At 48.1% G+C, this 19,629-nt stretch overlaps 1 protein-coding gene across 2 annotated transcripts in view; it reads right to left on the reverse strand.

Moving 5' to 3' along the window:
* LOC140734658 (protein-methionine sulfoxide oxidase mical3a-like) overlaps window positions 1-19,629 on the reverse strand; it is a 285,450-nt gene that overhangs the window by 134,963 nt on the left and 130,858 nt on the right. For both annotated transcript variants that reach the window (XM_073058913.1, XM_073058912.1), the window contains exon 14: window positions 17,970-18,079. In XM_073058913.1, coding sequence (XP_072915014.1) covers window positions 17,970-18,079 — 110 coding nt within the window. The remainder of the gene's footprint in view (window positions 1-17,969; window positions 18,080-19,629) is intronic.

Below are 19,629 nucleotides of genomic sequence, written 5' to 3' on the forward strand. Positions count from 1 at the left end.
ACTTGTTTCTCTGTTGAGCTGGACACTGACTCATGTCCTGCATCTTCCTAAAATACAGAAACACAGAGACAAACCTGTCAGCCACCTCAGGGTCGTGTGTTCACTGTACAAGGAGACAAAGGATACAGGGTCATTTTACTCGCAGGATCAGTGGGGTCAAGTGGTCACTCAGCACAAAAGCTCAGTGTAAATGTCCGTAGGGTCAGGGTGAACTGGCCCCTTTACGTTCAGAACTGGCTCATCCACAGAAGTCAGTGAGTGGTAGTCGAAAGGACTTAACCTAGCTGGAGGTCTGTGATTAGTGGTGTTCCACAGGGACCTCTGCTGTTTGTGTTGAATATAAAAGACCTGGATGAAAACGTAGATAGGTGGAGTAGTACGTTTGCAGATGATACGGAAACCAGTGGTGTAGAGGAGTGTGTAAAAGATTGCCAAAGAATACAGCAGGATTTAGATCAGTTGCAGCTTTGAGCAGAGAATTACCAAATTGAGTTTAACTTGGTCTAATATGAAGTGAATCACCTTGGTAGATCAAATTAAGTGTTGGTGAGCAGAGGGATCTTGGGGTGCAGGTTCATAGCTCCTTGAAAGTGGCTACACAGGTCGACAGGGTTGTTAAGGCGGCTTATACAATTCTTGCCGTTATTAGTTGAGGCACTGAGTTCAAAAGTCAGGAAGTTGCACTGCAGCTTTATAAAACTCTAGTTAGGCCACATCAGGAGTATTGCATACAGTTCTGGTTGCTCCGTTATAGGAAGGATGTTGAAGCTTTGGAGTGTGTGCAGAGGTTCATCAGGATGTTGCCTGGATTAGAGGGTACGTTAGACAAACCTGTTTTCTCTGGAGCGGCCGAGGCTGAGGGGATAATACTTTGAGAAGCAAAAACAGAGTAGACGGACAGCATCTTTTCCCCAGGGTAAAAATATCTAATACCAGAGAGTATGCATTTTAAGGTGAGAGGAGGTAATTTCAAATAAGATGTGAGGGGCAAGTTTTTGTTTTCACACAGAGTAGTGTGCCTGGAATGCACTGCCTGGAGTAGTGGTAAGAGACATTCAGATAGGGACATGAAAATTAGGGAAATGGAATGATATTGTGCAGGCAGAAGAGATTAGTTTAGTTAGCCATTTGTTTACTAATTTATTTTGTTCAGCACAATACTGTGGGCCGATGAGCCTGTTCCTGTGCTGTACGGCTCTATGTTCTACATTCTATGCAATACTGTACATGAGGTCAGGGTTTACTCTTTGTACATGTGGCCAATAAATCGGAGGTCACGCAATACACAGGCTCAGGGGACAATGTACACTAGGTCAGGTTTTTCTCCAAGAAAACCCTGTTTTCTCAGGGTTAGGTGGTCTGTGGACACTCTATACACAGAGTCAGTAGTCACTCTGTACACAGGCTCAGTGGGTCAGGGGTCACTATTCAAGGTCAATGGAGTCAAGGGTCACTCTGTACACAAGGTCAGAGATTACCGTAGATGGGTGGGTGGGATCATACTCCTCACTTTACAAGGGAAACTAACTCATTTGTTTTCCTGCTAACTTCATCATTGTCGCCTGTCTAGCAAAACCCTAAAACGGAAATAGCTTAGATCACACTGGGAGAGGGATCCCAGGATACTGGGTGTGTTGGCACCCATTACAGGAGCACTCCATGCCCAGGTCTCCATCTGTGTGATGTCCTTAAACATGCGGGGTCCATGCTCACAGCAAGGTTAAAGGTGACTGGCGATCCTCTATTTGGGATCGGGGGTCACCCTGTACATGGGATGATTGGGATCGGGGTCTCTGTGCACACAGAGTTTTTTAAAATTATTCGTTTACGGAATATGGGTGTCACCTGCTAAGCCAGCATTTATTGCCCATCCCCAGTTGCCCTTGAGGCCCTGAGTTGTAGGTACACCCACAGTGCTGTTAGGGAGGGAATTCCATGATTCTGACCCAGCGTCAGTGAAGGAACGGCGATATGTTTCCAAGTCAGGATGGTGAACAACGTGGAGGGGGATTTCCAAGTGGTGGTGTTCCCAGGTATCTGCTGTTCGTGTCCTTCTAGGTGGTAGAGGTTGTGGGTCTGGAAGGTGCTGCCTTAGGGACTTGGATGTGTTGTTACACACTGCTACAACTGTCTGTCGATGGTGGAGGGACTTGGATGTGTTGTTACACACTGCTACAACTGTCTGTCGATGGTGGAGGGACTTGGATGTGTTGTTACACACTGCTACAACTGTCTGTCGATGGTGGAGGGACTTGGGTGTGTTGTTACACACTGCTACAACTGTCTGTCGATGGTGGAGGGATCGGATGCTTGGGGAAGGGGTACCAATCAAGTGAGCTGCCCTCTACTGGATGGTGTCAAGCTTCTTGAGTGTTGATGGAGCTGCACTCATCCAGGCGAGTGGCGAGTATTCCATTACACTCCAGACCTGAGCCTTGTAGATGGTGGACAGGCTTCGGGGAGTCAGGAGGTGAGTTACACATCGCAGGATTCCCAGCCTTTGACCTGCTCTGGTAGCCACAATGTTTATATGGATAGATCAGTTCAGTTTCCTGTCATTGGTAACCCCCAGGATGTTGATAGTAATCAGTGATGGTGATGGAACTGAATGTCAGGGACGATGGTTAGAGCCTCTCCTGTTGGAGATAGTCATTGCCTGGCACTTGTGTGGCTCGAGTGTTACTTGTCACGTCAGCCCAAGCCTGGATATCATCCAGGTCCTGGTGCATTTGGGTATGAACTGCTTCATTATCTGAGGAGTCACGAATGGTGCAGAACATTGTACAGTCATCTGCGAACATCCCCACTTCTGACCTTATGGCAGAAGAAAGGTCATTGATAAAGCAGCTGAAGGCAGTTGGTCCTAGGACACATCTCTGAAGAACTCCTGCAGTGATGTCCTAAGGATGAGATGATTGACCTCCAACCACCACAACCATCTTCCTTTGTGTCAGGTATGATTCCAACCAGTGGAGGATTTTCCCCCTAATTCCCATTGACTCCATTTTAGGTAGGGCACCTTGATGCTATACTCGATCAAATGTTGCCTTGATGTCAAAAGCTATCACTCTTACCTCAACCTCTGGTAATGTTTGGACCAAGGAGGTGATGAGGTCAGGAGCTGGGCATCCATAAGCAGGTTATTGCTGAGTAGGTGCTGCACGATAGCTTTATTGATGACCCCTTCCACTACTTTGCTGATGATTGACAGTAGGCTGACAGGGAGTAACTGGCTGGGTTGGACGTCCTGTTTATTGTGTCCAGGACATAATTGGGCAATTTCTCACATTGCCGGGTAGATGCTGGTGTTGTAGCTGTTCTGGAACAGCTTGGCTGGTGGTGTGGCAAGTTTTAGAGCACAAGCCTTCAGAACTATTGCCGGGATTTTGTCTGGGCTCATAGCCTTCGCAGTATCCAGTGCTTTCAGCTGTTTCTTGATATCACGTGGAGGGAATCGGATTGGCTGCATTCTGACATCTGGGATGCTGGGGAATTCTGAGGAGGCCGAGCTGGATCATCTACTCGACACTTCTGACTGAAGATTGTTGCAAATGCCTCGGCCTCATCTTTTGCACAGCTGTGCTGGGCTCCTCTATCATTGAGGATGAGGATATTTGTGGAGCCTCCTCCTCCAGCGAGTTGTGTGATTGTTCACCATCGTTCATAGCTCAATGTGGCTGGACTACAGAGCTTAGGTAGGACTCGTTGGTTGTGAGACCACTTAGCTCTGTCTATCACTTGCTGCTTATGGTGTTTGGCATGCAAGTAGTCCTGTATTGTGTCTTCCAGAGTGACACCTCATATTGAGGTCTGTCTGCTGTTATCATCAGACCAATCCTGATGTTTTCTGAACATGTACCCAAGGCTGTTTTTGCAGGTATCGAAGATGGGTGGATTTAAGCAGATTCCAGAGCTCTTCAACATCCTCTGAATATTTCTGATGGAAACTTCCCACAAACAAAGCCTGAAGATGCTGCTGGGTGGCAGTGCCAAGCAGGTTCTCGTGTTTTAGCCTTGGACTGGTCTGCTTCTTATGAAACCTCCTCTTCCTCATGAGTCTGATGGACACAGTGGAGAGGATCAGGAGATGATCTGTCCAACAATCATCTGTGCCAATCACAGCCCTTGTGGTATTCATATCTCTAGCTCGGACAATGACACAGTCAGTGAGATGTCACTGTTTAGATCATGGCTGCTGCCAAGATGCCTTGAATTTGGTTTCTGGTGCAAAAGTGTTGGAGATGATGATTGTGCTCTGCACATATTGTGAGAAGTAATACTCCATTTGAGTGAATGTAGCCAAATGCCTCCCTTTCCTATGGTATCCTTCTAAAGGTTGAAGTCCCAACCAACCCTGGCAATGAAGTCTCCCAAAAGAATCATCTTATCCTCCTCGGGGATGCTTGACAGTGTTGTGTCTAGGCAACTGCAAAAGACTGCTTTTTCATACCCACGAGTCCAGAGTTGGTGCATAAACACTCACGACGGTTGCCAACTGGTTGTTGGCCAGCAGTCAACAGAGATGTTCACTGATTCCCATGGGAAGTTCAGAGAGTTGACTGACAAGCTGGTTCTTTATTGCAAACCAAACACAATGGATCCTAGGCTCATCAGCTGCCTTCTCTTTTCGGAAAATGGTGTAACCACCATTCTTCTCCCTCAGTTGCCCTTAGTCAAGATACCTCTCAATTTTGGGCAGTTAAATTACATGGGATTCAGTGAGAAATAACTAATTGGATTTGTAAGATGTATGTCACTGGGGTTAGTGCTGTTTGTAATTTATAAAAAGGATCTGAACATTAATTTACAATCCCTGGTTAATGAGCTTATGGATTATACTAAAATAGGTGGCATTGTGTTCAGTGAAAAAGGTTGTCAAATGTTACAGGGGGATTTTGAACAGCTGACTAAGAGCGTCGAGGTTTGACTTTCAATTCAGTTAAGTATGAAGTGTTGCATTTAACCAAATCAAGGAGTGTTGATTAACAGAGACACCTTGGAGGACAAGTGTGTAAGTTCACTGACCAGTGGTGTCAGAGTCGACAGGATGGTGAAGAAGGTTCTACTTGTACAAGACATCGGTGAAGGCTGCTCTTGGAGTATTATGTACAGTTTTGAATGCCTTGTTAAAGGAAAATTATTAAACTAGAAACAGTGTAGAAAAGATTCAATGGGATTTTGCCTGAGTTACAAGGAGAGGTTGTAACGTGAAGAGTGGGGATTACTACTCTATCTGAACTAACTCACTTGTTTCTCTTTCGGCCTGGACATTACCTCACGTCCTTCATCTTCCTGAAGGACAGAAACACAGAAACAATCTCAGGGCCATTGGTCATTGTACAAAGAAACAAAGGAAATAGGAGTCAAGTCAATTTATACACGGTGTCAGTGGGGTTAGGGGTCATAGGACTCAGTCAGTGGGGCCAGGGGTCACTCAGCACACAGGGTTGGAATATCTGTACATAGGGTCAAGGGTTAGTGTACTTGAGGTCAATGTTTACATGGGGCCAGTAAGTTGGGGCACTCTATGCACAAGGTCTGTAGGTCAGGGGTCACACTGTTCACAGGGTCGGTGGGACAGGGGTCACTGCACACCAGGTCAGAGGTCACTAGATACAGCATCAATAGAGTCAAGAATCACTCTGTACACAGGTTAGTGGGTCAGGAGTCAGTCTGTACACAGGTTAGAGGGTCCAGGGTCACTCTGTACACAGGGTCAATAGGGTCAGGGGTCACTGTACAGAGGGTGGGTGAGATCCTGCTCCTCTCTTCACACGGGGAACTAACTCACTTGTCTTCCTGCTAACTTTATTACTGTTGCCCGTCTGACAGGACCCTAAAAAAGAAACACAGAGGGAGAGGTGAGCGGAAGGGGAAGTCAATGCTGCTGATTGATCGTATGGGAAAAGCACACACAGAGCAGGAATTATACTAGAGGAGGGATCCCAAGACACTGGGAGTAGGGGTGCCCACTCACAGCAGCACCTTGAACCCCGGGCACCACCCCAGTATCCATTTCGGATCTGTGGAATGTCCCAAAACACCCTGGCTCCCCATCCACAGCAAGGTCAGAGGTGACTGGTGCTCTTCTGTCAGGGGTCACCAGGGTGAATGAAGTCAGGGATAATGATGTACACAGGAAAATGGGTCAGGCATCATGGTATATACAGATTGAGATCGGGGTGACTGTGGATACAGGATAAATAACATCAGGGGTCACTACAGGGCAGGTATGGGATCAGAGTTCACTGTGTACACAGGGCACGAGGGGTCAGAGTTCATTATATATAGTACATGGGGTGAATGGGGTCAGCACTTCCTGCATACATAGTGTGGAGGTTCAGGGGTCACAACATACAGAGGAAAGTTGGTCAGGGGTCACTGCGTACACTGAGTGGGGTTAAAGACCACTGTGTTCATGGGAAGAGAGGGGTCAGGGGACAAGGTGTACACAGACTCAGTAGGTTCTAAGGTGTCTGTGTACATGTGGAGAATGGGGTCAGAGTGTACACTGGGTGAACGGGAGTGAGGATTCTCTATACAAACTAACTCACTTGTTTCTCTGCTGACCTGGACTCTGACTTACATCTTACACGCTCCTAAAGTACAGAAAAAGAGACAAATCTGTCAACAACCTCAGGGTCAGTTCCTGATGTAACTCCCAATTAAGCTCGGATCCCAGGATTGTTCGCCGAACTGGGTGCAAGGAGTATCCGCATTAACCCGATATCACCCTCAATGGGTCAGTGGTGCACGGAAACAGGGTCACTGGGGTCAGTGGTAACTCTGTAGGCACTGTCATCAGTGTGATGGGTCACCTGGTGGTGCCTTGGTTAGTGAGGAAGGTTGTCCATAACTACAGCAGGATATAGATCAAATTTGCAAGTTGGGTGCATCATGGGTGATGGAATTTAATCCTGGCAAGTGTGAGGTGATGCACTTTGGTAGGGGCCAAACAAGGATAGGGCGTAGACATACAATGATAGCACTCTTGGAAGTGTTGATGAAGAGGGACCTTGGGGTACAAGACCTTAAATGCCAGGAAGTAGCTGGATTGCATGTTTAGATGCTGCCTGGATTAGAGTATTTCAACTATAATAACAGATTGGACAGGCTCTCCTGACAATCCCAGGGAATTCTATTGGTATTTTAAAAACAAAAGGTTGGCCAGGGAGAGAGTACGTCACCTAAGAGATCAATAGATGTGTGGAGCCTCAGGAGACAAGCCAGACTTTGTGAATATTTCTCACCAGTTTTTACAGTGAACAACATAATGGATACAAAAAAAATGAAGAAAATGAGTTATGATATCCTGTGCCTCAAATAAATCACCTGGGAGAAGATAATGTTGGTCTTAAAGTTGATAAATCCTTGGACCTTCTTGGAAGTATTATTCTGGAGTTATGTGAATATAGCAGATACCAATTCAAACAAGAACTACTCTTCAGCTCTTATTGTAATTTAACTTCAGTTTAATGCCTGTAAAATGGCCCACGGGCTGAGATTACATATCATTGGGCTGATGCATGAGTCAATGGGATAGTGTTAATAAAGTATGAGCCATGTTATTTGCACCATTGTGACAGCATTCAAGCTGGTGGACCAGACTGGTGTTGTCACTTAGCATAAGATGGCCACAAGTATAAGTAATCAATAGTTTGTGTACTCAGAGACTGCCCTGACAACATTAACTTAGGCTGGCTGGCTCTCTGCTGTGAGAACTTTTTAGAATAACTGTGCCAATTATTTCCTCCCAACAAAGGTGTTTGAACTTCAGAGGTGTCATATCAATTACAAACTGCTTCCACTGTAATTATGTACCTCAAAAGGAACCATTTGTTAACCCAAAGTATTGAAGTAAAGAATGTCATGGTAACTATTGAAATTGTATTGAATTACCTATTGTTAACTTTGAACTTAAGGGTATAAACTTGTGAAGTACTTCTGGGATTCAGAGTCTCTACCAAGAGGGTCTCCATGAGAATGGCTGCTCGTGGTATCACCAGCTTCAGTGTCTCTCTGGTGACTTTGACCAACAGAAAGCTGGGGAAGAAACTGCAGATATCCTTGTTTATCTTTAGCCATAGTGAAGTTCTGGAATACTGGAAAGTGGGTAACATTACCCATTGTATTGGCATTTAAGGAATCCAGTGAACCAGACATCAGTGATGGGTAAGTTACCGGAAGGGAAAAATACATCAACATTTGGACAGACAAGGTCAAATTAGAGATAGTCAGCAAAGATCTGTGTGTGGGAACTAATACCTGAAAGATACCTTGAAGATTTTTGAAGAGGTAGGCATTGTTGACTGCATGAAATTGTGGGGCCAAATGACCCGTACCCTGCTGTTCTAACTTTGAGATAACCAAGAGAATGGATGAGGGTAGGGTAGTGGCATTATCTATATGAACTTTAGCATAGCCTTTTAACAAGATACCACTTGGCATGCTTGTCTAGAAGGCAAAATTGCATGGGATCCAGGGAGAGATAACTAACTGGATTCATAAGTGACTTGATGGTAAGAAGCAGAGGATTGTTTCTTGAATCGGAGACCTATGACTAGTGAAGTATCACAGAGGTCAGTGCTGGGACCATTGCTGCTTGTAATTTTTATTGTGAATGCATAATGCATGATTAGTAAGTTTGCAAGTGATACTAAAATAGGTGGTATTGCATTCAGTGAGGAAGGTCATCTAATTACACAGGGACTTTGATCAGCTGGTTAAGTGGGCCAGAGTTTGGCAAAAGACTTTTAAGTCAGACAAGTGTGAGGTGTTGCATTTAATGAAGTCAACCCAGAAAATGGTCAAAGCCTGTGGAGTGTTGAGGAACAGAGACACCAAGGAGAACAAGTACGTAGTTTCACTGAAAGTGGTGTCACAGGTAGACAGGATACTTGGCAAATTGACCTTCTTAAGTCAGGGCTGTTGGATTGGGCGGTGGAATTGTTATCAACTGGTATTTTAACTTCCTTGTGCTTGTTTGTACCTTTACATAATTACCTAAATACATGCAATTGTATATAGTGTTTTTTTAGTGGTTGCACCTTCGTTTCAGTGACAAGTGTCACATTACTTGAATAAGGGCTATCTTATTGGTTAATCCAAGCAATGGAGTGTGTGTATTCTCAGCAGTCTGATACAAGAGGACCAGAGCACATTAGTTAATTCTCCTTTGCTTTATTCTCTTTGCTCTTACCCCTGCCACTAGGCTTTGCTTTTGCTCTTCGCCATCTTTCCTTTTCCCTCGTTTCCTTTGCTCCTGCTGCTTACGATCGTTTTAGTAAGCCATACAAGTTTTAAGCCTCATTCTCGACTCCCCAATCGTAAAAATGTCAGAATCCAACTGGGCACCGAGTACAGGAGTTGGACCATTGTGTTGAAGTAGTACAAGACGTTAGTGAGACCGGACCAGTAGTATCGTGTGCAGATTTGATCACCCTGCTACAGGAAAGTTGTTATTATACTAGAAACTGTGCAGAAAAGATTTACTAGGATGTTGCCTGAGTTCCAAGGGAGATGTTGAGTAAACTAGGACTTTATTTTCTGGAATACAGGAAACTGAGGGGTGGCCTGATAGAGGTATATAAGAGGAAGTGGGGCACAGAAAGGGTGAAAGCTAGAAACAAGAGATTTAAAGCAGACATCAGGAGAAGGAAGATTCTTCACACAAAGAGTGGTGTGTATTTGGAATGACCTGCCAGAAATAGTGGTTCAGGTGGACACATTAGCAACACTTAAAAGCCACCTAGATACATACATGGCCATTGATGGTGTAGAGGGCTACGGGCCAAACACAGGCAGGTGGGACTAGCCTCACTGGGCAACAGAGTTAACATGGATGAGATGGGCCGAAGGGCCTGTTCCCATGCAGTATGACTCTACACTCAGTGGCCACTTTATTAGGTACCTCCTGCACCCATCAAAGTGGCCACTGGGTGTATGCTCGTGGTCATCTGCTGCCATAGCCCATCCACTTCAGGGTTCAATGTGATGTGTGTTCAGAGATGCTCTTCTGCACACCACTGTTACAATGTGTAGTTATTTGAGTTACTGTTGCCTTCCTCTCAGCTTGAACCAGTCCGGCCATCCTCCTCTGATCTCCCTCATTAAGAAGGCATTTCTGCCCACAGAACTGCTGCTTGCTGCATGTTTTGTCGTTTCTCACACCATTCTCTGTGAACTCTAGAGACTGTTGTGTGAAAATCCCAGGAGATTTGTAGTTTCTGAAATACTGAAACCACAATCATTCCATGGTCAATCACTTAGATCACATTTCTTTTGGCCTGATTAACAACTGAATCTCTTGACCATGTCTGTATGCTTTTATACAATGAGTCGGTGCCACATGATTAGTTGTTTAGATATTTGCATTAACAAGCAGGTGGAGAGGTGTACCTAATAAAGTGGCCACTGAGTGTATGACCCCATGAGTCATGGTGTACACACGGATAGTGAGGTCACGAGTCATGGTGTAGTCAGGGTGATCGGACTCAGGGCTCACAATGTACACGGGGTGAATTGGGTTGGGGTCATGGTGTGCACTGGGTGAGTGGGGAGGGTGACGACTCTCTCTATATGAACTAACTCACTTGGTTCGCTGTCGTCTTGGACACTGAATCACATCCTACATCTTCCTGAAGGACAGAAACACAGAGACAAATCTGTCAACGACCTCAAGGTCATGGGTGACTGTACAAAGAGACAGAGCAAACTGGGGTCATTTCACATGAATTATCGATGGGGTCAGGCAGGGGTCACTGGATTCAGTAAGAATGGGTCACTCAACGCACAGGGTCAGAGTAACTACGTAGGGTCATAAGTCAGTGTACGTGAGGTCAGGGTTTACTCTGTACATGGGGTCAGTACTTCGGGGGGCATGAGGTCAGGGGTCACACTGTCCATTGGGACAGTGAGAAGGGGTCACTGTACACTAAGGCAGGGGTCAATATATATAGATTCAATGGAGCCAAGGGTCACTCTGTACCCAGCTTAGTATGTCAGGTGGGTGAGATCTGCTCCTCTCTACACAGGGAACTAACTCACTTGTTTCCCTGTTAACATCATCACTCTTGCTTGTCTAGTAAAACCCTGAAACAGAAACACAGAAGTGAGCGAAAGGGGGAATTTGTGCAGCTGATCGACAATGTAGGGAAGCACAGACGGAGCGGGGGTTTATACCAGGGGAGAAGGTACAGGACATAGGTGAGGAGGTAACCACCCACAGCCACATCCTGAACCCTAGGCACCACCATGTGCCAAGGTCGCCGTCTGTGAGAAATCACGCAGCAACCTGGGTTCCACTGCACAGCAAGGTCAGAGGTGACTGGTGGTCATCTGTGAGGTATCACAATGTACACGGGGTGAATGGGGTCAAGGGTCACTGTGTGCAGGGCGTGAGTGGGGACAGTGGTCATGGCGTGAGTGGGGTCAGGGGCCACAGAGTGCACAGTGTGAGTGCTGTCAGGGGTCACGGTGTACACAGGGTGAGCGGAGTCAGGGGTCACGGTGTACACAGTGTGAGCGGAGTCAGGGGTCACGGTGTACACGGTGAGTGGAGTCAGGGATCACGGTGTATACAATGTGAGCGGAGTCAGGGATCACGGTGTACACAGGGTGAGCGGAGTCAGGGATCACGGTGTACACAGGGTGAGCGGAGTCAGGGGTCACGGCGTACACAGGGTGAGCGGAGTCAGGGGTCACGGCGTACACAGGGTGAGCGGAGTCAGGGGTCACGGCGTACACAGGGTGAGCGGAGTCAGGGGTCACGGTGTACACAGGGTGAGCGGAGTCAGGGATCATGGCGTACACAGTGTGAGCGGAGTCAGGGGTCACGGTGTACACAGTGTGAGCGGAGTCAGGGATCACGGTTTACACAGGGTGAGCGGAGTCAGGGGTCACAGTGTAAACAGGGTGAGCGGAGTCAGGGCTGACGGTGTACACAGGGTGAGCGGAGTCAGGGGTCACTGTGTACACAGGGTGAGCGGAGTCAGGGGTCACGGTGTACACAGGGTGAGCGGAGTCAGGGATCACGGTGTACACGGTGTGAGCGGAGTCAGGGGTCACGGTGTACACAGGGTGAGTGGAGTCAGGGGTCACGGTGTATACAGTGTGAGCAGAGTCAGGGATCACGGTGTACACAGGGTGAGCGGAGTCAGGGATCACGGTGTATACAGTGTGAGCGGAGTCAGGGATCACGGTGTACACAGGGTGAGCGCAGTCAGTGGTCACGGTGTACACAGTGTGAGCGGAGTCAGGGATCACGGTGTACACAGGGTGAGCGCAGACAGCGGTCACGGTGTACACAGGGTGAGAAGGGTCAGAGGTTACTGTGCACAGGGTGAAGGGATGACAACTATCTGAACTAACTCACTTGTTTCTGTGTTGGTGTGGATACTGAATCACGTCCTACAACTTCCTAAAGCACAGAAACACGGAGAAATCTGTCAATAACCCGAGGGATATTTGCTCTGTCAAGTAGTTTTCCCTAAAGCAACAGAGGCTGAGGGAAGACGAGGTGGAAGTTTATAAAATTATGAGAGTCACAGATAGGGTAGGAATGTCTAATAGCAGGGAACACATACTTACAGTGGCAAAGGGAAAGATGTGGGCCAGGTTTTGTTTTACACAGAGACTGGTGGATGCCTGAAACAGGCTACTGGGAGAGTGGCAGGTATGATAATGATGTTCAAGAGGCTGTTAGATGGACATTTGTATCTGCAGGAAATGAGGGATCTCATCCAGGCAGAAGAGATCTGGTTTAATTTCAGACACTGTTTGGCACAGGACCAATTCCTGTGCTGAACTCTTCTGTGTTCCCAGTGCAATTCCAAACTGATCTCAAGTCCTGGGATCGTTGCCTGCACCAGGTGAAAGGAGCATCCACATTAACCCAATATCACCTTTCAAACTGGGTCAATGAGTCAGGGGTCACTGAAAACTGTGTCAATGGGGAGCATTGGTCACCCTGTGCTCAGGCATGGTGAGGTCAGATGTCACCTTGTACACAGGGTTGGGGGTCACGGGTTACTGTGTACAATGGCAGGGGATCACATTACACACGGTCAAAATCACTCTCTACTTGAGCTCAGGGGTTACTCAGTACACAGGGACATGGGTGACTGCACTTCTCTCTTACACGGGGAACTAACTCACTTGTTTCCCTGTTAACTTCAGCATTCTTACTTGTCTGGTAAGATCCTAAAACAGAAACACAGAGGGAGAAGTGAGTGGGGGTGGAGGAGAGGGAGAAGTGAGTGGTGGTGGAGGGGAGAGAGGGTTTAGGGGGACAGACAGTGCTGATGATCGCCCGTATGCGGACATTGTGTACGTGGGGTCAGAAGCGCCTGGTGAGCAGGGACAGGGGTCAGGGCTCAAGGTGTACACAGTGTGAGCCGAGTTAGGGGTCACGGTGTACACAGGGTGAGCGGAGTCAGGGATCACGGTGTACACAGGGTGAGCGGAGTCAGGGGTCACAGTGTGAGCGCGGAGTCAGGGGTCACAGTGTGAGCGGAGTCAGGGGTCACAGTGTGAGCGGAGTCAGGGGTCACGGTGTACACAGGGTGAGCGGATTCAGGGATCACGGTGTACACAGGGTGAGCGGAGTCAGGGGTCACGGTGTACACAGTGTGAGCGGAGACAGGGATCACGGTGTATACAGTGTGAGCGGAGTCAGGGGTCACGGTGTACACAGGGTGAGCGGAGTCAGGGGTCACAGTGTAAACAGGGTGAGCGGAGTCAGGGCTGACGGTGTACACAGGGTGAGCGGAGTCAGGGGTCACTGTGTACACAGGGTGAGCGGAGTCAGGGGTCACGGTGTACACAGGGTGAGCGGAGTCAGGGATCACGGTGTACACAGGGTGAGCGCAGTCAGCGGTCACGGTGTACACAGGTTGAGAAGGGTCAGAGGTTACTGTGCACAGGGTGAAGGGATGACAACTATCTGAACTAACTCACTTGTTTCTGTGTTGGTGTGGATACTGAATCACGTCCTACAACTTCCTAAAGCACAGAAACACGGAGAAATCTGTCAATAACCCGAGGGATATTTGCTCTGTCAAGTAGTTTTCCCTAAAGCAACAGAGGCTGAGGGAAGACGAGGTGGAAGTTTATAAAATTATGAGAGTCACAGATAGGGTAGGAATGTCTAATAGCATGGAACACATACTTACAGTGGCAAAGGGAAAGATGTGGGCCAGGTTTGTTTTACACAGAGACTGGTGGATGCCTGAAACAGGCTACTGGGAGAGTGGCAGGTATGATAATGATGTTCAAGAGGCTGTTAGATGGACATTTGTATCTGCAGGAAATGAGGGATCTCATCCAGGCAGAAGAGATCTGGTTTAATTTCAGACACTGTTTGGCACAGGACCAATTCCTGTGCTGAACTCTTCTGTGTTCCCAGTGCAATTCCAAACTGATCTCAAGTCCTGGGATCGTTGCCTGCACCAGGTGAAAGGAGCATCCACATTAACCCAATATCACCTTTCAAACTGGGTCAATGAGTCAGGGGTCACTGAAAACTGTGTCAATGGGGAGCATTGATCACCCTGTGCTCAGGCACGGTGAGGTCAGATGTCACCTTGTACACAGGGTTGGCGGTCACGGGTTACTGTGTACAATGGCAGGGGATCACATTACACATGGTCAGAATCACTCTCTACTTGAGCTCAGGGGTTACTCAGTACACGGGGACATGGGTGACTGCACTTCTCTCTTACACGGGGAACTAACTCACTTGTTTCCCTGTTAACTTCAGCATTCTTACTTGTCTGGTAAAATCCTAAAACAGAAACACAGAGGGAGAAGTGAGTGGGGGTGGAGGAGAGGGAGAAGTGAGTGGGGGTGGAGGAGAGGGAGAAGTGAGTGGGGGTGGAGGGGAGAGAGGGTTTAGGGGGACAGACAGTGCTGATGATCACCCGTATGCGGACATTGTGTACGTGGGGTCAGAAGCGCCTGGTGAGCAGGGACAGGGGTCAGGGGTCGCAGTGTACACAGGGTGGGCGGGGCCAGGGGGTTACCGCATACACAGGACTGGTGGGATCAGATTCCTTCAAGATTGCGCTGGTGAACCACAGTGACATTCTGTCAGCTCCACAGAGAAACCGTATACATGGGGTGAGTTGGGTCAGGGTTACGAGTCCACAGGGTGAGAGGAGAGAGATGACTATCTGAACTAACTCACTTGTTTCTCTGTCGAACTGGAAACGGACTCACGTCCTACATCTTTCTAAAGGACAGAAACACGGGCACAAATCTGTCAACAACTTCAGGACTGATTCCATGTTAAACAGTTATCACCCTTTATACTGGGTCAGTGGGTCAGGGGTCATTTGAAACAGGGTTAGTGAGGTCAGGGGTCAGACAATACAAGGAGACAAAGAGTCAGAGCCCACAAGGAGTCTCTGTACACAGGGCCAGTGGGGGAAGGGGTCACTTTGCACAGAGGGCAGTCAGGTTACACCACATATGGAGTGGCAGGTTAGTCTGTACACAGGGTCAGGGAGACAATGAGAGCCCCACTATTGAAGCAGGGACACACGTGTGTTTTTCTGTGGGAATACTCATTGTCTGACTCCCAACAGCTTTCCGAGGCATAAAACACCTCATCTCCAGTTTCACTGTCAGCACTGGGATCCCAGGCACACCAGGGCAATAACTGCACTGGACGGGCAGTAAGTGGGAGACTGGGACGTCTCACATCCCTTGTCCCAGGTGAAGGGCAGAATCCTGGGATCCAGACACCAACACTCATAGCTAACCCTGGGGTAAATGGGGTCATGGGTCAGGGATCACAGTGCACACGGGTCGAGCAGGTCAGGTGTCATGGGGTGAGTGGGGATGATGACTCTCGCTATCTGAACTAACTCACTCGTTTCTCTGTCGGCGTGGAAACTGACTTGTGTTCTGCTTTAACCTAAAGTACAGAAACAAAGACAAATTATCAGTCAATATCGGGGGCCAAGACCGCCCTAGCCAGTGAGCCGGGGAAGTTTGGTGATAGAGCCATTGGCGGGTGTGCGAGACCGAACACCAGAAGACCAGTGGGCAGTGAGAACCACGTGGGCACCTAGTGGGAATTACTCAGAGGGCACGATGAACATGGCTGAACACCCACGTGTGAATTCAGTGCGAGTTTAACACGTGGGCTTCCACGACTGTGGGCGCAGTGGGCCAAGTGGTCCGCTGTGTGACTCTAACACAGTAGGTGGTGGGACAGGAGAGGGTGAACAGAATGGGGCGTCTGGACATTACTGAACTTGGTGGATGTGGGGCTTAGCACAAAAAGGAGCCTGAGGAAATGGGCACAGGTTGATGAGAGCAGGAAGTGCGTCAGCCAGTGCCCGTGGAGGCAGCGGAGAACACAGAGGGAAGGAGGGTGGTGGAACTGGTGAACACACTGGAGAGCAGTGAGGTGTAGGCTGCTGCACAGGTGAAAATGCAAGAGGTGGGCTACTGGGCAACCATGAGGACTGGAGAAATGGAACTGGGCTGATGCACGTGTGTGAGCAAAGGTGGGACACGGGCAGTTCCAGGGTCATCACAGGGCTGAGAACTGCCTGTAATCCATTCTTTGCTTGAGTCAGAAATGAACAGTTACATCAGAGCTTCATTTGGCACCAATGTTTATTTCTACCCCTGTTAGTCGCAGAGCACAAGATAAATGGGAGATTGTGATGCAGGTCAACATTGTGGTAAGTGAGGTATTGTAACACTGAATGACGTGGCCCAGGGCACGGTGGTGCGGTGGAGGGGGAACTGGAAAAGTGGGCAAGGATCAATAGTGAGTCAATACAGTGACAAATGGAAGTGTGTCTGTGGACTTGTTGGCAATGCACCATTTGACCTGGGGCAACAGTGAACTCTTGTGGAAATGGGTAACTGAACACATCAAGGTGAATGAGAGGGCATGAGTGATCTCTGTAAGTGACCTCACAACTCCAGTGTCATTGTGAGACGTGGACACTAGTGAGCACAATTGGGAGTGAGACGTCAGACTGGTGAACACAGTGGGAGTGAGACGTCGGACGGGTGAACGCAGTGGGAGTGAGACGTCGGACAAGTGAACGCAGTGGGAGTGAGACGTCGGACGAGTGAACGCAGTGGGAGTGAGACATCGGACGGGTGAACGCAGTGGGAGTGAGATGTCCGACTAGCGAACTCAGCGGGAGTGAGATGTCGGACTAGCGAACGCAGTGGGAGTGAGATGTCGGATGAGTGAGATGTCGGACTAGCGAACGCAGTGGGAGTGAGACGTTGGACAGGTGAATGCAGTGAGAGTGAGACGTCGGACGGGTGAACGCAGTGGGAGTGAGATGTCGGACGGGTGAACGCAGTGGGAGTGAGACGTCGGACGAGTGAACTCAGTGGGAGTGAGATGTCCGACTAGCAAACTCAGCGGGAGTGAGATGTCGGACTAGCGAATGCAGTGGGAGTGAGATGTCGGATGAGTGAACTCAGTGGGAGTGAGATGTCGGACTAGCGAACGCAGTGGGAGTGAGATGTCGGACTAGCGAACGTAGTGGGAGTGAGATGTCGGACTAGCGAACGCAGTGGGAGTGAGATGTCGGACTAGCGAATGCAGTGGGAGTGAGATGTCCGACGAGTGAACGCAGTGGGAGTGAGACGTCCGACGAGTGAACACAGTGGGAGTGAGATGTTGGACTAGAGAACTCTGTGGGGAGTGACCAGTAGACAACAGTGAATATGAATGAATCCTGCAAAGATCAGCAGCAGCAGACACAAGTGTCCTTGGACTGTGATCATGGACCACAGACACTGGTGAGCCGAAGTCAGGTTGCCTGATTCTGCAGCCTCTTACTCTCTCCAAGTGCCTGTATCACTATGTCCAGAGTTGGTGCAGCATAAACCATTTCTCCCTGTGCTTTTCTTCTCTTTAGTCAAAGCATCTACAGAAAGAACAACAAAATCACCCCTCCTCACACACATCCCCCACCCCGTCAGACTACCTTTGGTGTCCATTTGCGAGTGATGTTCTGTCCCAGCCTGCTGAAGAAAGCGATGGGTGATTTCGTGGAAGTGGCAACACTGGACTTGTCATGAAATCCCAACAGATATTCTGTGCGGGAGAAAGAAGAATTGTCACCCCATTGACACAATCTTTGAATGAGTCACCACTGCTGTCGATTAACCCTCAGATATGAAAGGACCGCCCCCCCCCCCCCAAGCCCGTTGAACTTGTCCCATGTGACTAAACTCCAAATCAGAATCAAACGTTTTGTTATCTAGGCCTAACAGAATTTCAAAGCTGTGACTGGCACACTCGATCTCCACGCCACAGTACTTTGCAAAAGTCTTAGGCACATATATGTAGCTAGGGTGCCTAAGACTTTTACACAGCACTGTATTGGTCAATCTGGAGTGAACAGTGAGTTTGAAAATATGGCGGGAGGAAATGATATTGGGAACAGCAAGGGTGAAGCGCTGCGAGAGGGGTGTGGGGCAGGTGGCAGAGAAGGAGTGTCAGGGGCAGTGGGTGGTATGGGTGTAGACTTACCCAGCCCTAGACTCCAGGCAAGGTCATGTGATTTCAAACTGGCTTATTGATCATTACAAAGTGTCTCTCTCCGGTGCTTCCCGCTCCCTTCCCTCTCACTTTCCCTTTTCCTGCCTCTTTCCCACTCTCAGTCCATAATACAGACCCATATGATCATCACTCATGGAATTTGTATTTTCTTTTGTGGCAGCAGTACAGTGCAATACATGAAATTACTACAGTACTGTGCAAAAGTCTTAAGACACATTTGAGAGTGAGGGTGAGAGGGTGAGGGGGTGGGAGAGGGAGAGGGAGTGTGAGAGAGACAGAGAGAGAGAGAGAGTGAGACAGAGAAAACACACAATACATACACACACACAATGTTGCCTGCAATGGGGAGCTGTGCTTACAAGGAGAGACTGAGAGACTGATCCCAAGAGATCAGCAGTTTCCGAGATACTCAAACCACCCCTTCTGGCATCAACAATCATTCTACAGTCAAAATCACTTACATCACATTTCTTCCATTCTGATGTTTCGTCTGAAAAACAGCTGAACCTCTTGACAACCTGCATGCTTTTATGCATTGAGTTACTGCCCTGTGATTGGCTGATTATATATTTGCATTAATGTACAGGTGTACTTAATAAAGTGGCAACTGAGTGTATGCATGGCATAATCTTTCTGGACAACCTGCACACAAATCCTTCCACTGTGCCTCTGTACATATGACAACAATAAACCAATTGCCAATATAAATCCATGTTCATCCATCCCATTGATCACCCAACACTCATTCCTATGTTCAGGTTGAGAAGAGGATGTAGTGGTATTTCAGCGGAGTAAAGGAAATTACAGTGATGCGAGAGAGGAGAAGAGGACCTGTTCTACCATATCCTGCGGTATTGCTACATTAGCAGCAACAGGTTTAGACCATAAGGCAGAGGAGCAGAATTTGGCCATTTGGCTCATCAAATCCACTTTAGAATTTGATTTATTCTCCCTCTCTACCCCATTCTCTAAAATTCTCCCTGTAATTTTTGTCTTCCTTACTAATCAAGAACCTATCGACAGCTGCCTGTTTAGGGTGAAAGATGAGATATTTAAAGGGAACATGAGGGGAAACTCCTTCA

This window comes from Hemitrygon akajei, chromosome 10, assembly GCF_048418815.1.
Source record: "Hemitrygon akajei chromosome 10, sHemAka1.3, whole genome shotgun sequence".
In the NCBI taxonomy this organism is placed as follows: Eukaryota; Metazoa; Chordata; class Chondrichthyes; order Myliobatiformes; family Dasyatidae; genus Hemitrygon; species Hemitrygon akajei.